General features: G+C 48.0%; 3 protein-coding genes across 7 annotated transcripts; 1 reads left to right on the forward strand and 2 right to left on the reverse strand.

The window, feature by feature from the left end:
- Nucleotides 1–703: 703 nt before the first annotated feature.
- Nucleotides 704–14,656, reverse strand: DRAXIN (dorsal inhibitory axon guidance protein). The gene is made up of 7 exons (XM_048326145.1): nucleotides 14,502–14,656; nucleotides 7,600–8,078; nucleotides 6,068–6,255; nucleotides 5,572–5,683; nucleotides 5,127–5,216; nucleotides 4,794–4,883; nucleotides 704–1,731 (listed from the first exon to the last, which is right to left on the reverse strand). The coding sequence occupies exons 2-7, from the start codon at nucleotides 8,060–8,062 to the stop codon at nucleotides 1,619–1,621; spliced, it is 1,056 nt and encodes a 351-aa protein (XP_048182102.1). The 5' UTR covers nucleotides 8,063–8,078; nucleotides 14,502–14,656; the 3' UTR covers nucleotides 704–1,618.
- On the forward strand, nucleotides 14,509–21,853 carry MAD2L2 (mitotic arrest deficient 2 like 2). 3 transcript variants are annotated; one of them, XM_048326156.1, is made up of 9 exons: nucleotides 14,509–14,588; nucleotides 17,639–17,690; nucleotides 17,921–18,039; nucleotides 18,576–18,647; nucleotides 19,504–19,604; nucleotides 19,720–19,814; nucleotides 19,917–19,990; nucleotides 20,980–21,072; nucleotides 21,373–21,853. In XM_048326156.1, the coding sequence occupies exons 2-9, from the start codon at nucleotides 17,651–17,653 to the stop codon at nucleotides 21,412–21,414; spliced, it is 636 nt and encodes a 211-aa protein (XP_048182113.1). In that variant the 5' UTR covers nucleotides 14,509–14,588; nucleotides 17,639–17,650; the 3' UTR covers nucleotides 21,415–21,853. The 3 variants fall into 3 exon arrangements, with proteins under 3 accessions (XP_048182113.1, XP_048182110.1, XP_048182111.1); XM_048326153.1 differs by lacking the exon at nucleotides 14,509–14,588 and adding an exon at nucleotides 14,723–14,741; XM_048326154.1 differs by lacking the exon at nucleotides 14,509–14,588 and adding an exon at nucleotides 15,222–15,261.
- Nucleotides 18,119–26,502, reverse strand: LOC125336963 (F-box only protein 44-like). Of its 3 annotated transcripts, none has more exons than XM_048326148.1 (7): nucleotides 26,452–26,502; nucleotides 25,880–26,193; nucleotides 25,130–25,256; nucleotides 24,319–24,414; nucleotides 23,848–23,983; nucleotides 22,998–23,152; nucleotides 18,119–18,679 (listed from the first exon to the last, which is right to left on the reverse strand). In XM_048326148.1, the coding sequence occupies exons 1-6, from the start codon at nucleotides 26,463–26,465 to the stop codon at nucleotides 23,006–23,008; spliced, it is 834 nt and encodes a 277-aa protein (XP_048182105.1). In that variant the 5' UTR covers nucleotides 26,466–26,502; the 3' UTR covers nucleotides 18,119–18,679; nucleotides 22,998–23,005. The 3 variants fall into 3 exon arrangements, with proteins under 3 accessions (XP_048182105.1, XP_048182104.1, XP_048182103.1); XM_048326147.1 differs by having other exon boundaries at nucleotides 18,119–19,952; XM_048326146.1 differs by lacking the exon at nucleotides 18,119–18,679 and having other exon boundaries at nucleotides 22,172–23,152.
- Between the last annotated feature and the right edge of the window lie 3 nt (nucleotides 26,503–26,505).

The raw sequence follows: 26,505 nt of genomic DNA on the forward strand, positions 1-26,505 counted from the left end.
GAAAGTACTATACATCTCCAGGCTCTGGGATATGAAAAGCTTCATAGTTGCCTCCCCGCAGAAGTCAGGGTATTGCAGTAGCAAAGAACGTCTTCACCGGCTACCACTACTCCAGGTTAACACAGGTAGCCTTTGTTGCTCCAATATATTGTTGGGGTCCCTCCCCTGCCGTGTAGCCCTGGGAGAGGGGCCCTGAGGGCACAGACACGGGGTTTCCCTGCCCCTGCTCAGCCTCGTTCCCGTTGGTTGGTTTGTGTTCCCTGCGCGGGCAGAAGGACCTTTGGTCTGGTGACTGGAACAGTTCCTGGGCAGAGCTCCGGCCATGCGGCTGGAGAAATAAACATCTCTGAAACAGCTAGCAAGAATCTGTCTGTCCATATATATTTCCTTTCCACGGGACTCCTGGTTTGATATATGCGTGTTGCAGGATCCCCACTGCAACAATATATCACGGAAGCCAGTAATTAAGTATTAATACAAAGAAGTTTGAAACATCTGGCTGGCTACACCAGGCAGAAACTGTTATCTGCAATTTGAGTGAGAATACAGGCAACCTTGGGCAGAGAAATTTTTCTACCAGTGGCACAATTGTGTGATCACCTCAAGTCATCAGTTTTACCTGCTGGCCAACTTCCTTACAGACTTTTCTGGCTCCTCCCCATCCTTGGGTGCAGTCAAAAAAGCAGAAGAGTTGCACAAAGGATATCCATCATATCTTTATTTACATATCATGGAAACACACATGCAACATGTCACAGGATTTACTACAACGGAACAGCCTGTCCCTATCTCCTGTTACCAAAAACTTTATTTTTGGCTCACTAGGAAAACTAATCACTTCCCCAGAAAGCTCCTAAAAATAATCATTAAAAATAACATACCTGGCAGGACAGCTAAATGAGTGAGAGCTACAGGCTGGGATGTCTTGCCACATCCTTGCAGAAACCAGGTGGTTCTCTGAAAGCAAGAAAGGAGGGAAGGATGGAGTGGGACTGGATGGTCCCAAAGATGACAGGTAGGAAGTGGTAGTGTGTAACAGCTAGGGAATATGTCTGTAGCAGTGAAAAAGGGAGAGAGCAAGAGGTCTTCCAGTGGGTCCTCTCTCACCTAGGCAGGCAGCTTCCTGCTGATCCATTTCCCATCTTTGATTCCACCTGGATGTTACAAATTTCCTCTCCTATAGGAACTTCCAGTCCTTAAGGAGGATCTACCTACCTTTACTCTCAAACAATAATTAAGGGGTAAAGTTTAAGTTCATATCCCCTTTGCCCTGAAGGATCTTCCACATCTCGCCTCTCTTAAGGAGATGAAACTGCAGAGCCTGTTCCTGGCAGGACCATCAGAATGGGAGTCATGATCATTGCTTACTAACTGGGAGAGGGGGACTCAATTCAATGGCAGGAACGTACTGAGGGAAGGGAGGGGGAGTGCAGTCCCACTCTAGGAAAGGCTGATGCCACTCTATTTATAATGAACATGTGTTTCAGTCTAGCTGGGACCTGGCATGTTCAGAGCCTGCAGCTTCCATCATTTGCTCAACTTTTTTCTCTAATTTCCATTGCTAGGTATAAACAGTTTGACCCCAACTCCTGACCATCCAGGCAGGAGTCCCACCCTCCTAAACATTAATGAAAGATCCCTGCTCTCCATTGGCTGATTCAGGCTCCACACAGCGCCCTTTCCTCCGGGTCACTCTTCGGTTCCGGTGGAATTTGGCATAACAGCGTAGCCCTATGGAAAAGACATGTAGAAGTGAGGAGGGACCAGGGCTCACTACAGCAGTAACACCAACTATCTCTCTGCCTCAGATCCTGCTGCACTGGGGACAGTCCCAGTGCTGTCTCAAATAGGGTGGCAGAGAAATGCCTCACACAGACAGGGTATATTGCTCTCCGGGCACCAGCATTTTGTTTCGCTCACTGTTCTGGTTTGGGATTCATTGGTTCAGGCAGGTTTCACTGGTTTCTTGAAATACCAATGAATTATTCCAATTGTTTCCAGTGATTTTATAGAAGCCTTGCTTGGTTTCCCCCTATTACTTCCCATTACTGTCTAAATGATCTCTCCATTGGGAAATTACTATAGATTTAATGTGCAGCAGCGATGACTAGGGACCTCCCCTTGCTATTTATTTCCCTGAAACTTCAAGAGAGAAGGGAAGAGACTTGGAAGTGTTATTACTGGGAGGTCTGATCCAAAGCCCACTGCTCATCTCCTTTAATTTCTCTGTTTTAGATGCTCAATGTGCAGGGTCTGAAGGAAGCTAGCTAATATAGCATTGGTGAATACGAAGGGGAAAAAAAAAGCATTTTATTTGTAAAAACCGTGAGTACATATTCTCCCATGGCAGTGGAAGACAATGGGAACCTCTGGTCATGGTAACTAGTTGGTTTCTCGTACCAATATGTTGATTTATGGTGTTTCTTGTCTGACTTTGTTAGACCAGAATGCAAAGCTAGTTGGGCCAGACAGGGTACAGCCTATGGGTAAATAATTCTCATGAAAACTCTGCTTTTCAGTAGTGCAGGATCTTGTCATTGGGGTTGGCAGGAGCTGATTTGATCATTCTAGAAGCTGCAGCTCTTTTAACTTCCAGAGCAGGCAGCAGATAGCAACAGTGCCAGCATCCCCAGAGCAGGGGAGGCTGAGGATTTATAGCTTTTGTAATGAGACAGCCTAAAACTGTCCTTGATTATACACTGGAGACCCAGATGATGTCGTAGGTCACAGAGCAGTCTCTTGGAATCATGTCCCTGGGCTACATTGACAATCAGCTCCCTTAAAAAGTTGGGTTTGTGTCCCTCATTACCAATCACCCCAGGGCAATCTGGCCTCCTAGAAGGAGAGCATGCAAGATCAGAGCTCTGCTCTTATCTAAGCCTCTTGTCTATCTTACCTGGATCTTCCATCTCTGGGGATCTTTTTTATGCTACACAGGATGCACATTTGCTATCAACTTATAACTAGCTTAAAGATAAAGCAGGGCCTGGGGCAGCCTCATTAGGGACTGCAGAAACACTTTTCTAGGCTAATCTATCAGAAAGTCATCTCTGATTAGGAGCTTGAGGTGTTACACAAGACGCCCAAGTTGAAGACTATCATTTAACGTTGCAACTCCGGGAAAGCTACCCCTTTAACTGGGTAAAAAGTAGGTGAACAGCCTGGTCAGATCACTGGGTACCTAATGCAGGTCACAAAACCTGGCAAAGAGAGCTTTGTTCTGGCAGATGAGACTCAGTGCTTGGAGCTGATCCTGAACATGTTCAGACTAGAAAAGTAGCTTTTAACACCTTCGTAATGCACCTCCTAGTAAGGGCTGCTGTGGACTCTTCAGAAATAGTTTTAAGAAACAAAAGCCTGAGTCTTTCCCACACCTACTAAATTGCTACAATCTCAGTTGAAATGAACTTGGGAAAGTCATGTTAGGCACAAGGTCATACAAAACAGTCTGTTTTCATAGCCTGTGATACTTGAAAGCACCACTGAAATGTTAATATATTGTGGCTTCTTCTGATAGGTTGGTAGACATCAGGATCTTTGTTTTCAAGAAGGAAAACAAGATATCCTAGAAGACTCAATAGTCACACTGTGAGTCAGTGGCAGAGAAAGGCTAAGAACAGCAGAGCTTGGCCCCCACTTTCACATACAAACCACTATTCCAAGTCAACACTGCCAACTACAAAGTCAGGGAGTGTCTTGGGGATGGTTTATATCCCATAACCATGTTTGGTTTTGTCTTTGTTTTGTGTCTGAAATGGTCACTGCCTCCCCTGGCTCCAGGAATATTGCGATGGGTGAGGGGCAGCCCAGGATCCTGCGGGGGTTGGGGACCAGGGGCTGCACTTCCTTCCGGTGGGGGTGATTGGCTCGGCAGCCACACAGCACAGTGGGTCTGACGTGAGATCCTGTCGCCCTGTAGTTTTTGCTTTTCTCTTTTCTTCCCTCCCTCGTGGTTTTTTTTTCTTCGGCACTGTGACTAGGGCTTGCTGGTTTGCTTCTCTCCTCTGTTGCTTGGGAGCCCAGAGCCGGTGGTGTGCTGTGCTGGGACCCCGGCCGGGCCACTCCTTGCCAGTGAGCTGTGCAAAGGAGTAATCCCCCCTCCAGCCCCTGCAGTTTCTTGCCACTGCTTCAGGATTTTTGCTACATTTCAGCCCAACACGCAGCATCCACCAGGATCCCCCGCTGCTTCTGCTTTTTCCACAGCTGGGGGCTTAGTGCTACAGTTCGATTCACCACTGTGGGGAGTCTGCTCACCTTTGCTGTTCCAGCCTGCTGCTCTGAGGTTCCTGCTGCAGTCCATTTTGCCATCCAGAGGGGCACTAAGACCAGCTACCCCCCGTGAGTTTGCAGCAGGAGCCCCTTTTTCTCTCTCTTGCCGGCTGTGCCCGGCGTTACCATGTGTGGGAGAGGCAGCTGAGCTCGCGCCACAGCGCCCCCTGCAGGCGCGGGGAATCACCGCACCTGCCCTGCCCGGCCGGGAGCCACCAGCGCCCCTGCCGGCCGTGAGTGGAACTGCACCGAGGGGAAAGCGCCTGCGGCCGGTAGAGGCCGGCACTGGGTCTCTGGTTCTGTTTGTTGTTGCTGCTGTTGTTGTTGTTACTTGCCTTGTTATACATCCTAGTAAAGAACTGTTATTCCTTTTCTCTTATACAGGGCCTGAAAGCCCTGTAATTTCAAAGTTAGAATAATTTGGAGGGAAGGGGGTCATATTTTCCATTCCAAGGGATGTTTCCACCTTCCTTGGCAGACACCTGTCTTTTAAACCGAGACAGGGAGCAAAGAGCTGGACTCACCTTCAGTGCACATACAGTCATCATAACACTTGTTGTTAAGGCCTCGATTGTGTGGTTTGCAGAGGTGTTCACGCAAGTCACAGCAAGAGCCTGCAACACAGGACCAGGGATCAGCACAGCTCAGGTATCCCCTTACCTGTAGGGCTACTGGCACCCATGACAGCTCCATCGTATAGACATCACCTGGTCTCACAACACACCTAGAGAGCCTCTGCCCTTCCCATGCATACCACTTCCTATCAGTAGTAGAAATCAGGATGCATGTCTTAAAACCTGGGCATGATTTCAAACACGTCATGTTTGGAGAAATGACTCTGCCAAGCTGATCCTGACCTGGGAGGCAGTCAAGGTGGTGATCACATGGCTCTCCTTCAGCTGTCATGGTTTCATTTCCACCATTGGGGCTCTTACTGCGGTGCTTTTCTATGGAAAAAAAAAAGATGCTGATAGAAAATGTCATGCTAGTGTTTTCATTTTGGAGAGTGTATTGTTCCAGGGTAGAAACAGCCTCAAATTTCAAGAGTTTGAACTCTAAACTTTCATAGTCTGATCTCCTCCTTATTTCTCAACTCTCCATTTATCAGTTTTCCTCTGCCCTCCAACTATGCATCCAAAATGAGAAACATTCTGAAACTGAGCACAAAACACAGTCAGCATTATGCTGCTTCCGTCTTTCCCCACCACTATGATCTCATGTCCTTCAGCACATCTGTGAATACTACCTGTAGACGAGCCTTACAGGATGACTTTTGGGGAAGAGGACAGGGAGGTTTAGCACCTTTCTTTTTAGCAGATGGCCACATTTCTGGTTTGAGATCCTCATAATCAGTCCAGTCAAAGAGTGCCATATCTAAGGTGGGCATCACATCCCCATCTTGCCTGAGGTGGGCCTGCAAACCACAAAAAAAACCAGACAGGCAACGGATTACACTTCTGTAGAGACACTGAAGTCGTTGCAAATTTTCATGGTGCTTTTAGACATTAAAAAGGCTTTATGATTCCCCCTCCCTCCTCCACTCTTGTCTTATCCACTGGGGATTCCTAGCATCTCATTTTCAAAAGGGAAGAGTTTTCCCTTGTTGAGGCTGAAGCCAAGAGGGAAGTTTCCACTGCTTCTGTGTGAGAACAAAAGGTGAGCAGTGAGCATTAGGACATGCTGGCTCTTCAGCCAAGGGCTCCTACTGTCTCTCTGGTCCTTGAAGCTCAGTGAAGTTGGATAGATGAGGGAGAGGCAAGGCTTGGAGGTACAGAACAGTTCCTAGCTGTCTCTTTACCTGTGACCGTGGTGAAGTGGCTGGAAGAACAGGAGGCTCTTCTGTGGAAACAGCTGTGTCCAGTGCAGCAATGAGGAGCATGGTGGGAGTCAGACTTGTAGCTTCCTCTTCCCTAAGATTTTGAAACTGTTCTTCAAAGCTTTTGGGTTTCTTGTACAGGGAGCTTGGCATAGCATCAGGAGTCTTCCCTGCAGAGGGCAACAGGTACAGTGGCATTACCTTTCTCATTCCTTTTCTCTGTGTGACAGATTCGAGTCAAAGAAATTCACATTTTATCCAGTCGCTAACCACTGTTCCATGACCCTGAGATGCTGTTTAGACCACTGTAAAACAGAGTAATGAGCTATTGCAGTGATAAATCGGGTCCAGAGTATATGCAGCTTGATTTTTACGTTTGAGACATACGTAATCACACCTTCCTGAAGATATGTCTATCTCTTGCTTAAGAAGCAAAAGATGTCTTTTTCTGGTCTCAAGAGTACAAAATATACCTGTTTAACCATTTTTAAACCAATGGATTAAGCTGTTGCAAATACCTGTGAATATATTCTTATTTGATTTTAGTAGTGAGTTATTTCAATTTATCTCAAGTCAGGACTTACCTAACTTGAAATTATTATCTTCACAGATATATCCCTCTTCTTCATAAGTATTAATTTAAATATAGACCTTAAGTTAACCTCAAGAAACAAGCCCTGTTTGTAGTCTGCAAATATTGCTTCAAACCAGCTTTGTTGTATACTCTCCTATATTGCTAACACAAGCTGTTTAGCCAGTCCCCTGAAAAAGCAATAGAGCTCTTCTTACTGAGGCAGGGAGGAGTGATAGATGAAACTCAAGGATGTGACACCCAACTTGTCACATAGTGTTGATTGACACAAATTGCCTCGCTTTAACAGAACTCAAGGTTTACCACACTGAGCTCATACCACAGAGACACACCCGCAACCTGACCTGCAAAGGAAAGCAGTCCCAGTCAAACACAAGCAACATTTTAAAGTTATCAGTGCGATTTCACATACGCAAAATCTGATTTTTTTTTGTAGTTCAGCATAAACATAGAAGAATACAAGCTCTGGTGAGAAGAAACTTGTCTTCAAAGCAAAATAAGGTGTTTGTGTTCTTTCTAATTCTGGTCATTTTTTGAAGTCAGTGGAGAGATTGAGCATGGCTTGGAAATACTTGTTCCTAAACCGGGCCATTTGCTAAAAAGGAAAAAAAAAAAAAAAACCAACAAAGCAGGCCACCCCAAAACAACCCCTCAAGCTTTAGGGACTCTCAGAACTCCCCCTGTAAGACAAACCAGGTCATTTTAACAAAATTGCAGCCAGCACTAAAGTTCTCTGGTTCTCCAGTTCCCCTTTCTTCTTGTGCCTCTTTTGTTTGGCAGATGTCTCCCTAGAGCAGGCACACACCCCACACCCTCCACACACCCATGTGGCTCCACCACATCTGCATCTTCTTGCCCTCACACAAGAGACACGCATTTCCCAGTGACACAACAGCCCCAGCTTCCCTTGGAGCTCAAATACCTCGGTGGTGTTTGAGCCTGTCCCTGCGACTATGTCGACGATGCTCTCGGTTCTGCTTCTTTCCTTTCTCAGAGCCCGGGGACTGGTTTTCCCTCTCAGGATATGGCAATTCAAACCCCAGGAACACATCCTTATTTTGTTTCAGGGCTGCTGGCTGTCTCTCTGCCACCAGCTCTTCCACAGCTGAAGCTCCACTGCCCATCTTGAGGGTCTGTTCCCCAGCCAGCTGCCCTCCTGAAGGAATGGCATGGACCCTCTGCTTCTTGGCCAAGCCTTGCCTGTGATGGTGCCCAGTTCTAGGCTGCTGCAGCCACATCTCTTGGTTTTGAAGGTGGTTGTTCTTCTCTGGGGCATTTTTGAGCTTTGCGCCAGGGTTGAGGGAGACTGCAAGACTGATGTTAGAAAGAACCAGCACACACAGGAAAAGGAAAGAATAGAAGGTGGAAGAAGTTTCCATAATCATGGGTGCTCTGTCTCACCTGCAATTAAAAAAAGAAAAAAAAATAAGCAACCAACACTTACGACCTGTAAAGGCCATCAAGATTCAATCCTAGGACACTTAGATGAAAACCATTATGGTGTCCTGAGCTGGAAGCAAGTTACTCTCTCTTTGCTTATCTCCTCTTTTCCGGGGCCCTGGTTACGGCAGCTGAGACACATGTGCAGGGCTGAGACACATGTGCAGGGCGTGCAGGGCCTGCAGGGCTGAGAGGTCCCAGTTTCATGTGCAAATGAGGCCATTAATCAGTAGGACACTTCCCTTTGATTCCTCACTAGCCCCCCTACCCTCCTATTCACAGCCACCATCTGAGGGTCTGGGGGGGCTGGCTCCTGCCCACAGCTCCTGAGCCTGGCACAACACCAGCTGCCCAGCTAGGGCTGTCTGCTGCCAGGTTGGCATCCTGGGCCAGGGGCACTGGCCCCTCCTCACAGCTGGTTTCCTTGCAATGAAAATGTCAAAATGAACAGAACTGGGGGCAAATGATGGCCTCACAGGACCAGCAACAGCCCTGAGCAGCTCAAGACAGAGACTTCTACACATGCTTGCATACTGCTTCAGGGTGACTGAAATTGGTCAAAGGAAGAAAAAACACTAGAAATTTTGTGCTGATATCTCATGGCATAGCAGGGAAATAAAAAGGCTGTCAGCAGAGCAGGGGATGCTGGCCTAAGGACCAAGGGGCAGAGAGGCAATCTGAGGTTTCTTTAGCTTGTCCCACTTTCCTTCCTTGATCCTGCACAGGTCACCAGGCAGGGCTGTCACTGGGAGGGTAATTTAAGTCCCAAGAACACTGAGACCAAGTTTCATTGAGTCCACCAGCACAGTGGCTGCAGACTATTCTCATTCATTGTGCTTCACTGTCATATTTTTGAGGGTCTTCTTTCATCCTTTTGATTGTGTTACATGTGCTTGTGTTACAAGACATGTGCTTGGGATGTTGCACAAGCCAGAGCATTCTCTAATTAAGTCAATCTCCCCTGCCCTTTCCCACAAAATGGGGAAAGGGATTTGCAGTATTTCTAGTGCAGCTTTTCCAGACTGTCCCTCTTTCTCTGGGCAGCATGAAGACATGCTTAAAAACAGAGTTCCCTGGGATACTGACTGCCAGAAAACCAGGCCTATGCTTACATTTGAGAAATACAGTCACAGGGTTACAGCCACAGCTTTTCACTCAACCTCATCCCAGTCTTTCCTGCACGTTAGCCCTTGGCTGCACCTGATTTCCATCTGTTCACCAGGAGAACCACTTTGCTGCTTAATTACAAGGGCTCATACTCCCTCCTCCAGGTGATTTTCTGCTTTACCAGCCATTGTCACCTGTGAAGGGCAGCAGGTAACAGCCTTTGAGGCCAATTCTGACTCCAGTTTTTGTGGAGTTGACAGAAGATACCCTAGGAGTAGCCTTGGCTCTTCCTTTCCTCTTTTCTTTCAGCCTGAGAGACAGATGTGGAGAATTTTGAGTCAGTGAAAACTCTGCCATCACAGCAGCCCAGCATCCTGGAGTTTAGAGAGAGATGCCTTCATCCTGTTAATTGAAAAAAGCCTGCTAATGCATCCACTAGCTAATCCTGACTTTCCAAGATTCCTCTCTGCTGCTGCTCATAGCCTGGGAACAAGTTTTCAGTTCAGCCATTCTCTGGAAAGAGGCAGGCAGCACAGGGACCTTCTTTTCATGCAGTTTTCAAAAAGCAGGTCTTTCTACTGGCCATAAAAGGCAAAAAACTGTTCCCTGAGGACTGATTTAGGAGGCACTGGGAAGCTCACTTGCTGAAGGCATAACACTAGAAATACTATTTTATTGGCAACTACCTGGAACAAAGAAAAACTATGCTGACAACTAAATCTACTAAAAAAAGCATTTGAAGTTCTTCTTCAAAACTGGTAGAACAAATAGCAACACACAGCTCTGCATGGGGTCATTTGGTTTTTTCCCCAGACCATGGGATCCTTGTTTTTTGCCTAGGGTTTTCTCTTTAAGAACCAGAGCAAACCAACTGGATTAAGACATCACTCAGAACAACTCAAAGAGCTATAAAGAGCATCTTACCTTTTCATCTGTATGCAAAATACCAAGAGAAGAGAACAAGTGCAAAGAGAATGCAAGGGTGTCTCCAATCTCACTTTCACAGACATGGCCCTTTGATGGTGAACCTGACAGACACATTCTGATTTTCAGTGGGAGGTGGGAGGCAGCTAAATGCTGCAGGGTAGTTAAGCAGAAGGTCTGCTTCAAAGCATAGGGGACATTTATTTAAGCTGCTCAGCTGTCTTGTTGGCATGAACCAGGATGAAAATGCAGGTAGAGACACAGATTGCCTCATCTCTGCACTGGCAGAGTGGGCAGGTTAACATGCTGCGTTAGTGCCACTGGGAATCTTGCAATAATAATGCAGATAAATACCTGTACTACACTGTTGTCAGGGGAGATCTGAGCTGTTTGCTAAACCAAACCAGTGCATGGACAAGTTTTGGGTTAATTCAACACTGCCGTGCTAGAGGCAAAGCAGCCCCAGCTTTCTCCTAACCTCTTGTTTCCATATCCTGATCTATCTTTAATTCCAGAAACCTCTTCATACCTCCTTAATTTTTCTTACCCTATAGAATTCACACTTACAGAAGACAGCTAGATAACATAACAGCATCCCTAGCTCTCAGTGCTCAGGTTCCTCAATGGCTGAGCACCAAAGTAAACTTCACCCTCTTTTCTAGCAGGACCACAGTCCACAAAAGAAGCCCATGCTAGCCTTGGGCTCATTGATGTAGGTGACAGCAAGGTTCTCACCCTGCTGATGCAGCCTGCAAAGGATAAAAATCTGCCTGAGACACACACCAGGCAGAAAGAAGTCTGGTTTTGTAAGGAGTTGCCTTTTCTAAATTGCTGTAAACAAACACACATGTTACAACAAAGCCCCAGAATTCATGCTCTTCTTTGGGTTCATATATTAGTAAGGGAAATAGATGGAGTATTTGCCAGGTTAAGCTGCCCCTGTAGTTCTTCACAACACCAGACCTACATCCTTATTGCTCCACCCCTCTACCTGCACTGCCTTTACAGACCCTCAGGATACAAACCACCTGAGTTAGCAAATCTGCCTCTCACAAAAACACCTGTACAGCAAAGATAAGGGCTTAGAGCTGCCCAGAGTACAGACTCAGGACTGGGGAGTGAATTGTAGTGCTGTCTTCCAGCCGCTATTTCTGATCCATTTTGGGTTAGTAGTGAATGGTTACAATCCTGTAAGAGAAAATGGGGGGGGAGGGGTGGGGTGGGGTGTTTGCATCTTGGATAACTTTCCCTGTGTGAAGCATCCTTCTCTGGACTCACTAATATAAATTGCTATTTCTCTGCTTGTAATCCTGCAAGGCAGCCATGCGCTGAGCAGGTACACAGAAATAAACGCATGTTTTTCCCCTATAAATACAGTTGTGTCACCTTGGCTCTGAAATAGACTCCAAAACTGCCCCTGGTGTATTTATTTTGTATTTGACAAAGCAGGAACATCAGATCATCTACATTCATTCACATATCTCATTTAAAACATGATATCTGACAGTCCTAGCTTTAACTTTTCACATATGTTCTTCATGTCACAGCCAAGAGGAACAAAACCCTTGAACCAAGAGACTTTCAAGATCCTTGATGCAGTTAGTATGCTCAAGGGCTGAACCAAGCTGGATCCAAGCATGTGTGCTGGGCCAGATTTCTTTTTGGCTCTGAAAAGCTCAGACTTTGGCAGACACGTGTAAAGATTTCCTGGACTCCAAACAATCCCAACCTGCAGTAATACACAAAGTGTACAGGCATCTACATGGGTGTTGTGTGTATGTGCCTGTGTGGCAGGGATGACAAGACAATAAACCCAGCTTTATGTGCCAGGCTCCTTGTAAATAAGAAGCCATAGAGTGATGGATGGGCTTGGGAAGGCCTGGAGCAGAATGGATGGGGTAGGCTCTATGGTAGCTGACATGCAGAGAGCTGGCTGGAGCCAGGAGGATGGCATTGTGCAGATAAATGAGATTTCACTTCCCTGCTGGGTCTCTTTCCATCTGTTTTTCTGTTTCTGGAGGCAAATGCTGGGAAGCTTCATAAACAATCTGCCGAGAGACTTTGCCATTTCCAAAGGCTCAATCTCAGCTTTCTAGGGTCTTCCAAAGCAGGCAGGTAATATTCACCCTTCTCTTTTCCTCTCCAGGGCAAAAGTACTAACACTTTTATTCTTTCCAACACTTCTTGCAGACTCAATTTGTAAAGAATTTTAATTGTTTTTGCTGCTGTCCCAGACATCCTTGGAATGACAGAACAGCAGAATTCCCTGCTCACAGATCTTCAGTACTTTTGTGTTCCTTTTCAGAGCTGTCCTGCTTTCTTAGGTTTCCTGTTTCCATCATCACCATTCCTCCTACCTTGCCTTTCATATTTACCAGACTCCAAAGTTTCTTTGTCCCTCATGACTGTGATGCAAGACATTTCCTCTCTGCAGATATTTAGGCTACCTGAATCCCCCCCTTGCCCTTTGAAACATTTGGTTTCCTTTACCTGTGTTGTTTTCTCTCACTTTTGCCATCCCCAGACAGCACTCCAGCTATAGAAAGGGCCAAATTCAGTACTATACCAATTGCATTAGTGGCACAAGAGACAGGACATAAGGATTCAAGCTTGCAGGGGGTTTAGTAGTAGCTGTAGCTGCCCCTGTGCCTTCACAGCCTCTCCCTGGGGCAATTTGTATCCAGTGACCACTTGAAACTTAATGCACTAAACATCAGTTGAAGGGCTGGAGCTGGGACTCCCCTCACCCATCAGCTCTGGCTGACAGCCTGTGCTCTACCCTCCTCATCAGGAGAGAGGTCATCTGTTCACACAGCACAACCCAGGGAACTCCCTCTCCTGCAGCCCAGGCTTGTGAGCTGCCTGAGTCCCTGCTGAGCTCCAGCACCGAGGTTTTGGTCGACACTGGGCACCTTCAAGTCACTACATGCCCCTAGCCACAGCTGCGCCACCCTTTCTCCTGAGCCTAGCCCGACCTGCCCTGAGAGCTTCCCAGCACAACATCCGCCAGGGACAGAGCAGCCCAGCAAGTCACCGCATTGAAGGGGAAGAGGAGCCCATGAATGAATATGCAGTACCCTCTGCTCTGTTTCCCTCTGGGACTTCACGGCGTGGCTGACACAGCCATCACAGGCGACCTGCTATCAAACAGAGTCTACCCAATAATGAGATTAAAATAGCTATGCACCTGAGATTAGCATCCAAGATATAGTTGCTTCTGTCAGCATGGCAGAGAAGACTCTTCAGTTTCGTGCACAATGCCAGGTGACAAATGGGACACAATCAACAGGAAAGGTCATTGCTCACCTGGCCGGAAAGTACTTGCCAGCGTGACAGGGAAGAATGGGGCAGATTTGCCCTGATCTTCGCTGGGAGAGAGTCATGGATGTGTCCTGACTGGCAGAACAGTTAGGCAGGCTGTGCTTTCAACATTCTTCCTTTCATGACATTCTCACTTTGAACCATACATATAGAATTAATGCCTCCTTCAAGGGAGAGGAGACGGGAATACAAAACCACTTCCATTAAACCCTCCGGTTGACAGAAAACTTCAGGTGTGAATTGGTAAGTGTCACTTAAATTCTACGTGATTAATTACTAGCTGTAATAAACCATTAAATTATGCCAAATTGATTTAGTTCAGAAATGAGACCTCACTTTTAGTAACAGAGGAAGAGCAGAGGACAAGCCTCGGGTACCCAGGGGCTAGGTGCATGGCAGCGCACGGCTCTGTAAACACAATGACTCGGTGGGAAAAGCTTCCGTCACTCCTCGGCATCTCTGGCTCGGAGCCGGGACATACCCCTGGGGTGCGCGAAGGGCTCAGGCCCTGCGAGAGGGACGGTGCCTCTGTCCGAGGCGACCTTGCTTCCAAGGAAGGGGAGAGCGATCTGGGGAGGGAGCTCGCAGGAGTGACCCGCAGTGGGGCAGTGGGACGTGAGCCCCAGAGCCCGTACCGCACATCCCTGCGAGGCACACGGCGCAGGGCACAGAGGCGACCCGGGTGGCAGAACCGCGGCGGGAGCGGTAGAGCCCGGAGCCCGCTCCCCAACACGGGTGACAATAGGTCTGGCCGAAGGCACCGCGCCCCGGCACCGGCGCTGTCCGAGCTCGGTGCTCGCTCGCACCGCTTAGCGATACCGCCGTGACCGGAGCTCTGCGCGCATCCCGACGGCGGCAGGACCGGGGGTCCCCCATCACCCCATGTCTTTGTCTCCTCCGGGGCGCACGGAAAGTGGGAAATTGTCCCCTACTCCTCCCGAGTCCCTGCGACAGCAGAGGGGAATCAGCTCGGCGGAGCATCCACCCCCAACCCCGGGGCGGGGTGAGCACGGCACGAGCAGCGCTGCCTACCTGTCCGGAGGTCCCGATCTGGCGGAGCCCGGCAGGCAGGGCAAGGCAGGGCAGGGCAGAGCTGTGCGAGCGGCGGAGGGGAGACAGGTCTGCGGGGGGCAAGGGGTGTCTAAACCCGAGAGCAGGAGGGGCAGGAGGAGGGGGAGGAGGAGGAGACAGTGGGAAGGCAGTGGGGGAATGTGGAGAGGAACCGGGGACGTCGGAAATCCCGAGGGACTGGGGTGCATGGTGCGGAAGGAGGTGGGGCTGGGAGGGGCTCGGGGTGTGCGGCGGGGGGCACAGGGGGAGTGCATGGGTATGCCAGGGGTGCGTGGTGCTGGGGTGCCCGGCGCGAAGGAGGAGGTGGGTGCGATAGCGCAGGGTACTGGTGGCAGCAGCAGTCCCTGCCCCGGGCACGGACGGGACAGACAAAGGCCGGAGACAAAGGCGTGGCAGCCCGGGGGGAGGAGGCGGCGGCGGGTGAGCTCCGCTCACCTGCGCGGCGGGGCGGGCTCCCCGCTCCCGCGGGGTTTCCCCGCGTTATGGTCACGGGGAGGGAGACCTGCTGGGGGCTCAGTGTGCCCCGCTCCCTGAACCGAGCCCCCGGCCGCGCCGTGACGGGGGAGCTGCGGGGGTGCCGGGACCCCGCGGGGGCAGCGGGATCGGCCCTGCGCCTGCTCCTCCCGCCCGCCGGGAGGCGCCCGCCGTTCCCACCCTGACGTCACCCGCACGCGCCGCCACCACTCCCCGAGCTTGGGGGGTGTGACGCGCGGCGGGCCCGGTAGGGACCGGGGGGGACACCGGGTCGAGAGAGGACACGGGGAGGGGGACACCGGGGAGGGGGTAAGCATTGGGCGGACACGGGGACTGGGGGAGACACGGCGGCAGGTGGCCGTGCTGAGGCGGGGCCGGTCGGCGGGTGCCCTGGGCGGCAGTGGGGGGCGGCGGGCCGTGCGAGAAGCCCCGTTTCGTGAGGGAGCAGTGGTGAACGGGCGGTTCCAGGGCTCGGGAATACTGAGGAAGGCGATGTCGTGCGTTGAGCGAGACCGGGGCGCTCGAGGGATCCATCCCCGTCCGCCCTCCCTTCTGCTCGGGCGGTTGAGACACCGGAGTGGGCGAGGGAGCGGCGGTGACTCTGGGAGCCCAGGCGCAGGCAGGGCACGTCCGGGCTGCTGGGGTGGCTTGTGCCGGCTGTTCAGGGCTAGTGCGGGAGCTCTGGTGATAGCCATGGGGAGGATGGTGGATTACAGTTGCATTATATGCCCCATCCCTGGAAGTGTCCAAAGGATGGAGTTTGTACCAACCTGGGATAGTGGAAGGTGGCCCTGCCTCTGGCAGGGTGTTGTAATGAGATGAGCTTTAAGGTCCCTTCCAGCCCAAACTGTTCTGTGATTCCATTATCTCCCAGCCTGCAGAGTCCTTGAGCGTGTGGTGCTTAGTTCCAACTTTGTGATGATGTGAACCTAAACCTCTAAAAACACAGATTGTTTATGATACTCTGTAGATCTTTTGTACTAATTTGAGAGTCACTGTGACTGGGATGCTAAACTATCTTAGTTTTATTTAGTGTAGCAAGCAGATCACTAATATTCCAGGAAGTCTTTGTATATATACAGTGGTATAACTGATTTAAAAAATGGGGGTGAGAGTAGCTCCCTGTTTTGTGAAGGCTGAACAAATTCTTTGTAGGTCTGAAAGACATGTTTTGTTGCAGCCGAAACATCTTGAAAATCAGTGTCTAAAGAGCTGATTGGAACATCTGTGGTTCATCAAAAGTCTTTGTAGGACACCTGAGTTACTGGTGGATGCTCCAGAGGCATTTAAAGACCTCTACAGTTCATGAACAGTGCTGCTGTTAGTGGTTAGAATTTGCTTACATGCAGAGTGTGGATAAAATAATGAAACAAAATTTCTAATAGATAATTATGTACACTGTGGCTTAAATTGTGTAAGGCATGGAGTCTACTATGCCGGGAAAGCTGTTTGGAAGCTGAACTCCAGTGTCTGCTGTTTGATTGTGGGCATGTGAAACTCAATTTGTCACAATAATGTGCTGCCCGTTGTAGCTCACAAATTTCAGGCTCCTCAGGGATGTAGTCATGGCCCAAGCCTGTCAGAGTTCAAGGAGCAGCTGAATGATGCTCTAAGTCACATAGTTTAGCTTTAGGTGGTCCTGCGAGGAGCAGGGAGTTGAACTCCATGATCCTTATGGGTCCCTTCTAACCTGAGGTATTCCATAATCCCGTGTGACGAAGTCCATGTTGACTTAATTATGTAGCTCTGCAGAGTTTGGGTTCCTTGGGACTGCAGAGAGAAACTTAGAAGCTGTTGGCAGTGGCAGCAAATGAGAACCTGTGTGATGGTGTGTCCGTGGAAGATGGAGCTCCAAGCCTGGACAAGCAGTGGTTCACAGTGGTGTTAGAATTAACCCAAAGACCCGAGAAGTTCTTGTGTTATAGTAGGAGATAGGGCTTAGAAAAGGCAAGTACTATGAAGCTTTTACAAAACAGTGTTTCTTGTGTTACTAAAAAGTATTTGTCTGAACTTTCCTGTATCGCAGAAAGGGAGACTGAAAACCCCAGCAATTAAATTATGAATAATCTCTCATCCTGAGGTGTGAGCACTGGTTTGTGCACTGCTGGTAATCCCTGAGGATGTGCTGTGCTTATGGGGGGTGCTCACACTTCTCACTGTGGGCTCACAGAGTCTTGTGGTGTATGGCTTCATGAACTGACTAGATGAATTATTACTGCAGGCCTAGGCCCTAGGGTATATCACCGTGTCTCACAGCCATAGGGAGGAGGAGGAGAGAAGATCCAGCAGGCAGGAATTGTGCAGCAAGATTGATTTATTTATTTATTTTACAAACTCTTCTATAGACTTTTTTCTTCATAGTCTAATTGGACAAGGATCAGCCACCCCTTGGGAGTGATTGGCTAAAATCCTAAAACATCCATTGTCAAAATATTTTTCTACTATACCATAAACAAGACTTTTCAAGGTTGCAGGTGGTTTGGTTGTTAACATAACTGCTACCTCTTCTGTGAGAGAGAAAAGTCTCTCACGGACTTAGAAAATAGCAAGAAAATCCTTGCCAGCAGCATTTTTGTATCTACAATGAGCCAGAGAATAACCATCCCTTTTGTGGTTACTTCCAGGGCCTGGGGAAGATGACCACTCTCACACGGCAGGACCTTAACTTTGGGCAAGGTAATGTGTTGTACTAAGCTGCAACTGGTGTCCTTGTGAGGCTCCTCCTTAGGACTGAGCTTGGGGGAGTGTTATTGTAGGGTTGCTCTATCCCTAAAGTTCCTGCAACTAAGAGGATGCAGGTGAAATTTATGCAGAAAAAAATACCTGAAAAAAAAATTCCCCTGAGTCTGTGGTATTGCTCTGCTTCCCCCCACCCTATTCCAGCATCCTTTACTTCTGTTTTTCAGTTGTTGCAGATGTTCTTTCAGAATTCCTGGAAGTGGCTGTTCACCTCATCTTGTACGTCAGAGAAGTTTACCCTATTGGGATCTTTCAGAAGAGGAAAAAGTACAATGTACCTGTCCAGGTAGGAGATTCTCCTGGAAGCTGACAGCCACATGGACAAGCAAAATAGGAAGGATCAGTCAACACTCACCAGAAAAAACTTACACTCTGGAAGTGGTTGTTTAATGTACAGCCTTATTTTTGAGGAGAACTTAGTTCCTGTCATGACAGAACAGCCCCATAGCTGAGGATACAGCAAATGCTCATGGAACAAGCAGGTCATGGACAACAGTAGTAGAAGGCTGCCCCAGCTCTGTGCAGTGAGGTAACAGGAAAGCATGTTTCCTAGGAAGTAAAGATGGCTGGAATATGCTATTCCAAATATGCTGTTGTGGGTATACATTCCTGATATACAACTGTGTGGGTGCAGTGATCTGCTGATTAACCCTTCCCTGAAAGAATTGCTGGTTTGAATGGGCAGCTCAGCATTTTTCAGCACTATTTGAAGCATGACTTGAATTCCTTGTACACACTGGTACTTCTGTTTAAATCTTCCCTTTCAGCATTGTCCTGGCTCATATCAAACACAGCTCTGACTCTTCCCTGTGTTTGCTACAGATGTCCTGCCACCCAGAGCTGAACCAGTACATCCAGGACACACTGCACTGTGTAAAGCCGCTGCTGGAGAAGGTGAGCTCAGACCAGGGACCTGGGCAAAGGTACTGGAAGTGGATTTGATAGAAAATAAGAGAACATAAATATTACCTTAATTGCAACATTTGTTTACAAATTTACCATATAAAATATACTAGCTGATAAAAGTTTCTAACAAAACTAAAAATATCATAACCTTTCCTGGCAGTTAAAACCCTGCCTTGCTTGTCTCATATACCACACAAGGACATATGTCTGTATACTTCCAATTACATCATCCTACCATTCTGCTTTACAATCTATCCCAGTTTAAGCACCTGCTGTGGCAGAACAGTTTGAATGCTTTGCTGTGAGCCAGCAAGCAAAGGTAGGTCTGGACTCCAGGTTTTGCGAGAGAAAGGTGTGACCAAAGAAGCATTCTAGGAGGCTGCTGGCAGGTTTTGTATGCCTTGCTCTTTACAGACAGTTTTAATGCACATGAAGAAAATGGAATTAGGTCAGTTTTACATTGTGGTTGTACAAAGCTGCTCTGTTTGGGCAATGGTCTGAATGTATCTTAACTTCATTGGTATCCATCCCAGAGTGATGCAGTGAGATGGCTGTGCATTTCCTCCTTTGTTCCTAAACGGGATCTAGAGGAACGTACAGTTTAGCACACTTCATAACCCTCAGCCTTAGCCACAAGCTGGCAGCTTAACACTCAGCAAGAAATTGCTTTGCAAAAGCATTTTTTCTGATTGCAAAGAATAATCTGAACTCAGGTTTTGGATGAGGGCTTGTGCTGTGAGCTCCAACAACTGAGTGTACTCCCACTGCATCAAAGTATGTGAAGCACACTGGGCAGCAGACAGCTCATATTAAGGAAGGGATTTTTCTGTCTTGGTTCCTGCAGAACGATGTGGAGAAAGTTGTGGTTGTAATCCTGGATAAAGAGCACCACCCCGTGGAAAGATTTGTCTTTGAGATCACCCAGCCACCTCTTCTTTCTATTAGGTGAGATTTCCACTCCTGCTTGCCCATGGCATCCAACAGCCAGCCCTGGGACATATTCTGGGAGCAACTTCAGGCCTTTGCTGCATGCCAGTAACAACTGCTGTCTCCTCCACAGTTCTGAGTCCCTGCTGTCCCATGTCGAGCAGTTACTGCGTGCCTTCATCCTGAAAATCAGCGTCTGTGATGCTGTGCTGGACAACAACCCCCCAGGTAAATGTCACTTGGATCCAAACAGCCTAATGCCTGGCATTGCTTGGCTTGGCTGATCCTCTGGGAGCTGTCCCCTGAGCTGGAACCTGACACTTCTCTTAGGTTGCACCTTCACAGTTCTGGTTCACACACGGGAGGCTGCCACACGCAACATGGAAAAGATCCAGGTGATAAAGGTAAGTGATGTCCTTGGGCACCTGATTCTGTGTGAGAAGCTGCAGAGCAAAGACTGGGCAGTGCAGAGTTTTGGCATCTCTAAGGTTGAGAGATAATTTGAACATGTAGGTTGGTGTCACATGAGGCACATCATAACTGTACTTCAAATGTGGTGAAATGGTTTATGCTGGTGAGCTGACAGCACATTCGCCACACACAGCCACACCTGCAGACAGCTTCAAGTCTTGAAATAGATTGTAACAATAATCACTGCCCAGTGCTTGCTCACTTAGAAATACTCAGGTGTGTAGAATAGGTACTTGAATTTAATCAAGCAAAAAAGCAGCCTTCACCCACCATCCACTGTGTAGATGGCTGATTTTGTACAAAGAGCAAGACAGACTAAAATTCAAGTAACAAGTAGGTTTGGGGGCACAAATACATTTTATCTTAGAGGAAACACTTTCTAAAACAAGATTATTTTTGAAGAATCCTTGCTTAGATACACGGAAACTTTTTTCCTGAGCCAATTTATTTTAAGTGTCCTAAGGCACAACAAATAAAGCTAGTGAAGTATAAAATTGTTTCAAAATGGAATTCTGTTCTGCACTGCTTAGTAATGGAAACTTGTGGTGTAGTAGACCCACCTTTAGGTTTCCAAGGCAGGACGGAAACCCATGCCCTAAGCGTTCTGGTGTTGCAGTTAAATGCTGGTGTAATGAACTGGGCGTGGTAACTAAGGACAGCTGAGAGCGTTATCTTTTAAAGAAGTGAGATGTCACATTTGCAGTAAGTGAAATGGACTGACCTCATAGTTTGATGCTGTAACTGAAGATAATTATGCTGAGTGTCAGGGACAGGTGTGTAAGTGTTTTGTTGTGAAAAGTCTGAATTACCTGTTCCTTCCCTCTGTCTCTCTTTCAACTTAACCCAAAACAAGTGCTGAGGAGGAGCTCACCTTACACCACTGCTGGGTTCTGCCAGTAACATCTTGTGTTCCTGCCCCCAGGATTTCCCGTGGATCCTCGCTGATGAGCAAGATATGCACATGCATGACCCCCGGCTTATTCCCCTGAAAACCATGACATCTGACATCTTAAAGGTGGGCAGAGCATTTTGACCGAGAGGTGCTGAACCTGCTGCAGTTCAGAACTTTGTCTGCTCTGACACCAGCTCTGCAGTTTTCTGTGGTGTAACAACTTTAAATACTGCTGAGCAGGAGCTTAGTCTTGCAGATGTCTGTGCCAGTAATCAAGGCAGGGCAAGACTCCTCATAGTAAAATAGGAAACTTGGTTATGGGGGAAGGTATAAGCACTTCCTCTTCAGCCTGTTGCAGGCTTTTTTTTTTTTCCATTCACCCACCTGTATACCAAGAAGACTGATGCTTGTTTCTTTCTCCAGATGCAGCTCTATGTAGAAGAGCGAGCTCACAAAGGCACCTGATTTCAAACTTTCCTTGCCTTCAAGCTTCATCTGATCTTCCAGCGGAGTAAGATCTCTCACAAACCATATCTTGATAACCATCTCTTCAGCTGGCCTTCTGGGTGAATGTAGAGCAGCTGCTGCCTCTTTATTTCAAGTGCTCTTACCACTGTATATAGAACTGACTTGGAATGGGGAGCCAGAGCCTGTTCCCATGTGGACTCATGTGAGAGTACAGGTGTTGTTACAGTGCATCCCTGGGGAGTCAGTGCTTTATTACCAGGCCAGTTCTCACTGGAACAGGGCAGCTCCATTGCACACAGGCAGTGATTGACAGCAGGGAGCTGTCACACGATCCACGAGAGCAACACTTGTGTTAAGGGGGAGTGAGGCCTTATGTAGTGTCTGTCCACTGTGACCAAGTAGTCTTCAATAAATACTAAGTTTTACCCCCATTGAACTGGGCTGAGTTCTGTCAAAACCAGGCTCCCTTCTTCAATGAGGAAGTATTTTTATTTTCTGTGGAGCTTCCATTGCTTTTCTGGCCCATATGTGGACTCTGCCAATTCCTATGAAAGTCTGTACAACCTTGTTCTCTTCCCTTTCACCCAGAGGTGGCATTAGCAATGTGGAATTTGTCTGTCCAGCAAGGACACCTGCCAAGTATCTACTCCTAACAGAGATCAGGCAAGGAAAGCACTGTTAATCCTATGCCTGTCAGAGGAGATGGAACATGGCCTTAGCATTGGTTCTGGGTATATAAGGGTGGCAGACACAGTTCATAGTGAGCTGAGCTTGTTTGTCAGAGAATTTGGTACAACAGCCTGTCCAGCACCTCCTGCTTCCTCCAGGTATCAAATGTAGGAACACTATAGATCAAGGCTGGGCATTGCTTTAACATTTTATATTGGGTTACACTGCTCAGTACAAACCAAGTCCTTTGAAAGCACAGAGGTGATGTGGGAAAAGCCCAGCACAATCAAAAGGTACTTGTGTTGTTAGGCAGCTGCCTGAAGGGACTCCTTACCTCCTTTTTCTCTACCTGTTTATTCAAACACCAAGGGACCGTTTTGGATAGGAAGGCAGGTACCATTTTGATTATACACACTTAGAGAAAGGGTAAGGAATTCACTACCAGTGACACAGCACTTAGGAACAAGGGGTGACAGTTTCCTGATGCTATGAAGGGTCTGATGCTGAAACAGGAAAAAGAAAATACCATACAAAACAATCTGTAGCAGAGTCCTTGTAGATAGCATTGGTAATCTGAAATTAAATAATTTCGCCTTACCTTTCTTAAGTTCCACAAACAAGAAAGTGTCTTTTAGACTGTGTGTTAGCATAAGAATGTATTAACTAGAAAAGATAGATCTCATATTTAATTGTCCCAGTTTTTCTCTGGAAGGGCACCAGTAATTGGAATAGCATCCATGGTAGAAGAGGATGGAAGATGAAGACAGAAGCCCTTCCAAAGGGCTGGGCCTGCAGAAGTCCTGCTGTGAACAAGAGCTGAAAGACAAAGCTAGGACACACCCACAGAGTACAGGCAAAAAGTGCACCTGAGGCCACTTGCTTACAGTCCTGAGGTAAAAGCAAATCCTTACATTGTGCTTCATAATGATGTCTGGGGCCCGATGGTGATGCTGCTGTTTGTCACACGGATCCCGTACCATCCTGCCCAGAACTGGGTGTCCTGGCCTCCGTGCTGAAACCAGATGTAACGAACTCCTGCTGGGTAATTCTGGAAGGTGTAAGAAATCTAGAGAGAACAGAAAGATAATTCCTCTTAATTTGCCCAAATAAACCACCACTCACCTAGAAGCTCAGAAAACTACAGTGTGTGAGTCTTAGAATGAGCTTTTCCTGAGACCAGGTATCTTTCAATGAAAGTGCACCATACCCTGTTGGGGGGGGGGGGAGGGGGGAACCTTTCTCACTCAGCCTTCTCCTCAAAATCCTCTCTGAGTTAAACTGACATTAAGCTTGATAATTAAGTGCATGTATAAGTAACATCTAATGCTGTACATTCAGCAAATCAAACCAGTTAAACACCTGTAACAGTTTAAGAAAAGTTAAGTCTGCAATACTTGGCTATCCATGCAGTAGTTTTAGAACAGCTTTTTGATCCAAAAAAACCCCAAAATGTGTTCTTGTTACTTAATTATTTAGACAGAATCTTACATAAAACCAGGAAACAATTAAGACTGCACTAAAACAACACAGAAGCCCACAGGATACTCTCTAGAAAATGCTGGGCACCTAAAAATAGCACCTGTCTCATTCAGGACACTAGTGCTTCTTCAGCATTGTCAATAGCAAGGACTCACCTTCTGTACAGAGTAGAGGAGGCTAAAGAGCAGAGAAAAGTCCACTGGCACTTTTGGCCAAGTAAGACTGGCAACACACGTGTCACAACACTGCTGTAAAGCTCCTGCCTCTGGAGCTGCTGCTCACCTCTCTCCACTTGGCATCACTCCACTGTTCAATGACCACTGGCTCAGGGTGGAACTCCTCCAGGACGATGTAATCCTTCGAGAGCAGCCTCACCGTGAGCTCATAGCGGCACCCACAGTCAAACCTAGCAGCATACCTAGAGAGGCAGGAGGAATCAAGGAGCAGAGCTCTATAGACAGCATTCAGTTTTATTTATTTTTCAAAAGCAGTCTCCAAGGAAATCCCTGTTTGCAGAGGAAAAGGAATGTCATCCCCATAGCTATAGAGAAGTTCTAGAACGTACAGCTATCCCGCCCTTAACAGGATTGCCACCTTGTAATCCACTGAGTAAGTTTAGATTTAGCTTATTCTTCATGCAAGAACTACAACCCCAAAGAATAAAAAATTGATTTTACAGCATGAAAACCTCCAGAAGCCTAGCTTGCCTCTAGACCAGTGCCAGAAATTCTTATTTTCAGTGCTTCCACTTACCAGTCCTTGACTGTAATTTCAGGCCGTTTCTCATCCATCAGCTGATTCCAGTAGCCTTCTTTCTTCAGGGTAATGAGTTGAGACTTGAAGCATGGCCTGAAACAGACATAGAAATACAGTTCTACACAACACATCTCCTCCCTCTCACTGTCCTTTCCCTGACAGCTTTCATACCCACCCCAAATCCTGAAGGCCCACAAAGCTGATCCAGCTAAACCCTGCCTTATCCATAGCCAGAACCCGACAAGGAAGTGAACTGAATTAGCTTCACCCCAAGATAAAAGGAATAGTTACGTACAAGCTGGATTAAGAGGAGTCCCTGCGCTTACATATTGGTAACAGGAAACCAGTGCCTAGGGCATGTAAAAGCTGTTGATCCTCCTCTGGTAACAGCTTTTATTACAAGTTGTTAGTGTGACACACCTACCACTCCTGGAGGTTAGAGAGCTTTTGACCTTGTCATCTAAGTGCAGTTGATAAAGTTTGCCAGACCCTTAGCTATTCCCTACCACGTTTGGGAGAGGAGAAGCAGGACTCGCATGTAGATTATCTTACCTATAAAAGTTACAGGAAGTTCCTGGTAGGCAGAGAAATTTAGCACCTGCTAAATTCTCTCAGCAATTCTCAATTCTCTCAGCAGTACCCATCTCTTCAAATGAATTGGCATAAAGGGTTAATGAAGTTCCTTCCTTTTCCCACAGGTGATCTAAGGTTCAGTAACCTGCCACCAGCCTTCTAACCACGGTGCCATTTCAGACAGATGGGAGGAAGCAGGTTTCCCAGTTCCAGATTACTGGAATCCAGTTCTTACCCATATGAAGTGACAAAGTATTTGTGTACTGTGGGGTCTGGCATATCATTTCCATGAGCTCCAGGCAGATCCTCAATTTTCCACTTATCTCCTTCGTTATCATCAAGTGTCCAGTGCTGGAAGCTCTCTACAAACACAGGTGTCCAAGGTGAGGGTTAGGACCTCACTGCAGCTACCAGCCGGATCTCAGCTTTTGTTAGAATCACAGCAGGAGAATTCTAGGAAGCTACTTGGTGTTTTCAGATCCACTGTATTTTTCCTACAGCTGTAAGTGACTCCTGTCATTATGCTGCCATTACCTTTAATGTGGCTGTCAACATCTAGGACAGTAGGCAGCAGATTTCTGACCTCATCAGAATATCAGCAGGAGCAATAAAGTAGAATTACTGTAGTCATATAAATCAGGTCTTTGGTAACAAAAGTTCTCCAGTTGCCCAGATGTTTAATCCCAATACCTGATCATTTCACTACCACATTGTACTTGCAGTGCAAATTAATTGTCACTGCCTGCAGTACTGGGGCCTTATGACTCCAGATTTTTCTAGCTGAAACCACAAACTATTGGTAAATACAACCTATCTACCTAGAGCAGTTTTATTGCAGGAGTTGAGCTGTGAATCTGACCCAGCAGAGCTCCACCCAGTAGCTGGGTAGTCCCACAGCATCAGCAGTAGTTGAGGCATGCAGGACACTGACTCATTCTGACTGTTCGGAAACTCTTAGTCCTTCATTATAAATAATGAAACAAACCTTCAGCACAAGGGTTCTTGATTAAGTTTCTCTTCAAGTGGCAGAGCATATAGAAGATCCTCCAGTCAGAGATGCTTCTGTCCAAGCTCTGACGATAAAACCCGTCGCGCTGGCACTTGCGCTTCCACAGGGTGGTCAGGTCCACCACATACCGCCACTGCGTGCACACCAGCCGGCAGGTGCGGAGCAGGTCCCGGACGGGCAGTAGCGACAGCAGCTCCACCAGCACGTCCTCGGGGAGGTCGCCGATGGTTGTCATGGCGGACCGCGGGCCGCAGGAGCACGATGAGGAATCCCCGGCACGACGAGCCGAGCTGTCGGAAGCGAAGGCGGTTTCCCCTCGTTACGGACAGACCCACGGACAGCCCGCCCGGGCCCGGGCCCGGGCCCAGGCCCAGGCCCGCTCCCCGCAGTGCCCCCGGCCCCGGCCCCGGCCCCGGCCCCGGCCCCGGCCCCGGCCCCGGCCCCGGCCCCGGCCCCGGCCCCGGCCCCGGCCCCGGCCCCGGCCCCGGCCCCGGCCCCGGCCCCGGCCCCGGCCCCGGCCCCGGCCCCGGCCCCGGCCCCGGCCCCACCTAGCTCCGCCCATCTGCGGCTCCCGGACACGGATGTGCGGGGCCGCAGCCCTT

The sequence above is a fragment of the Corvus hawaiiensis genome, chromosome 22, assembly GCF_020740725.1.
Source record: "Corvus hawaiiensis isolate bCorHaw1 chromosome 22, bCorHaw1.pri.cur, whole genome shotgun sequence".
NCBI lineage: Eukaryota > Metazoa > Chordata > Aves > Passeriformes > Corvidae > Corvus > Corvus hawaiiensis.

Excerpts from the sequence above, each read along its gene's own strand:
- DRAXIN (XM_048326145.1), bottom strand. The coding sequence starts at position 8,062 with ATGATTATGGAAACTTCTTCCACCTTCTATTCTTTCCTTTTCCTGTGT. Across the intron at positions 6,256-7,599 it reads CAGGCTCAAACACCACCGAG|GGAAGACTCCTGATGCTATG; the intron begins GTATTTGAGCTC and ends TGCCCTCTGCAG. Across the intron at positions 5,684-6,067 it reads CCACTTCACCACGGTCACAG|GCCCACCTCAGGCAAGATGG; the intron begins GTAAAGAGACAG and ends TGTGGTTTGCAG.
- MAD2L2 (XM_048326153.1), top strand. Across the intron at positions 18,648-19,503 it reads TAAAGCCGCTGCTGGAGAAG|AACGATGTGGAGAAAGTTGT; the intron begins GTGAGCTCAGAC and ends TGGTTCCTGCAG. Across the intron at positions 19,815-19,916 it reads GCTGGACAACAACCCCCCAG|GTTGCACCTTCACAGTTCTG; the intron begins GTAAATGTCACT and ends CACTTCTCTTAG.
- LOC125336963 (XM_048326148.1), bottom strand. Across the intron at positions 25,257-25,879 it reads CAAGAACCCTTGTGCTGAAG|AGAGCTTCCAGCACTGGACA; the intron begins GTTTGTTTCATT and ends CTGTGTTTGTAG. Across the intron at positions 23,153-23,847 it reads GTGATGCCAAGTGGAGAGAG|ATTTCTTACACCTTCCAGAA; the intron begins GTGAGCAGCAGC and ends TGTTCTCTCTAG.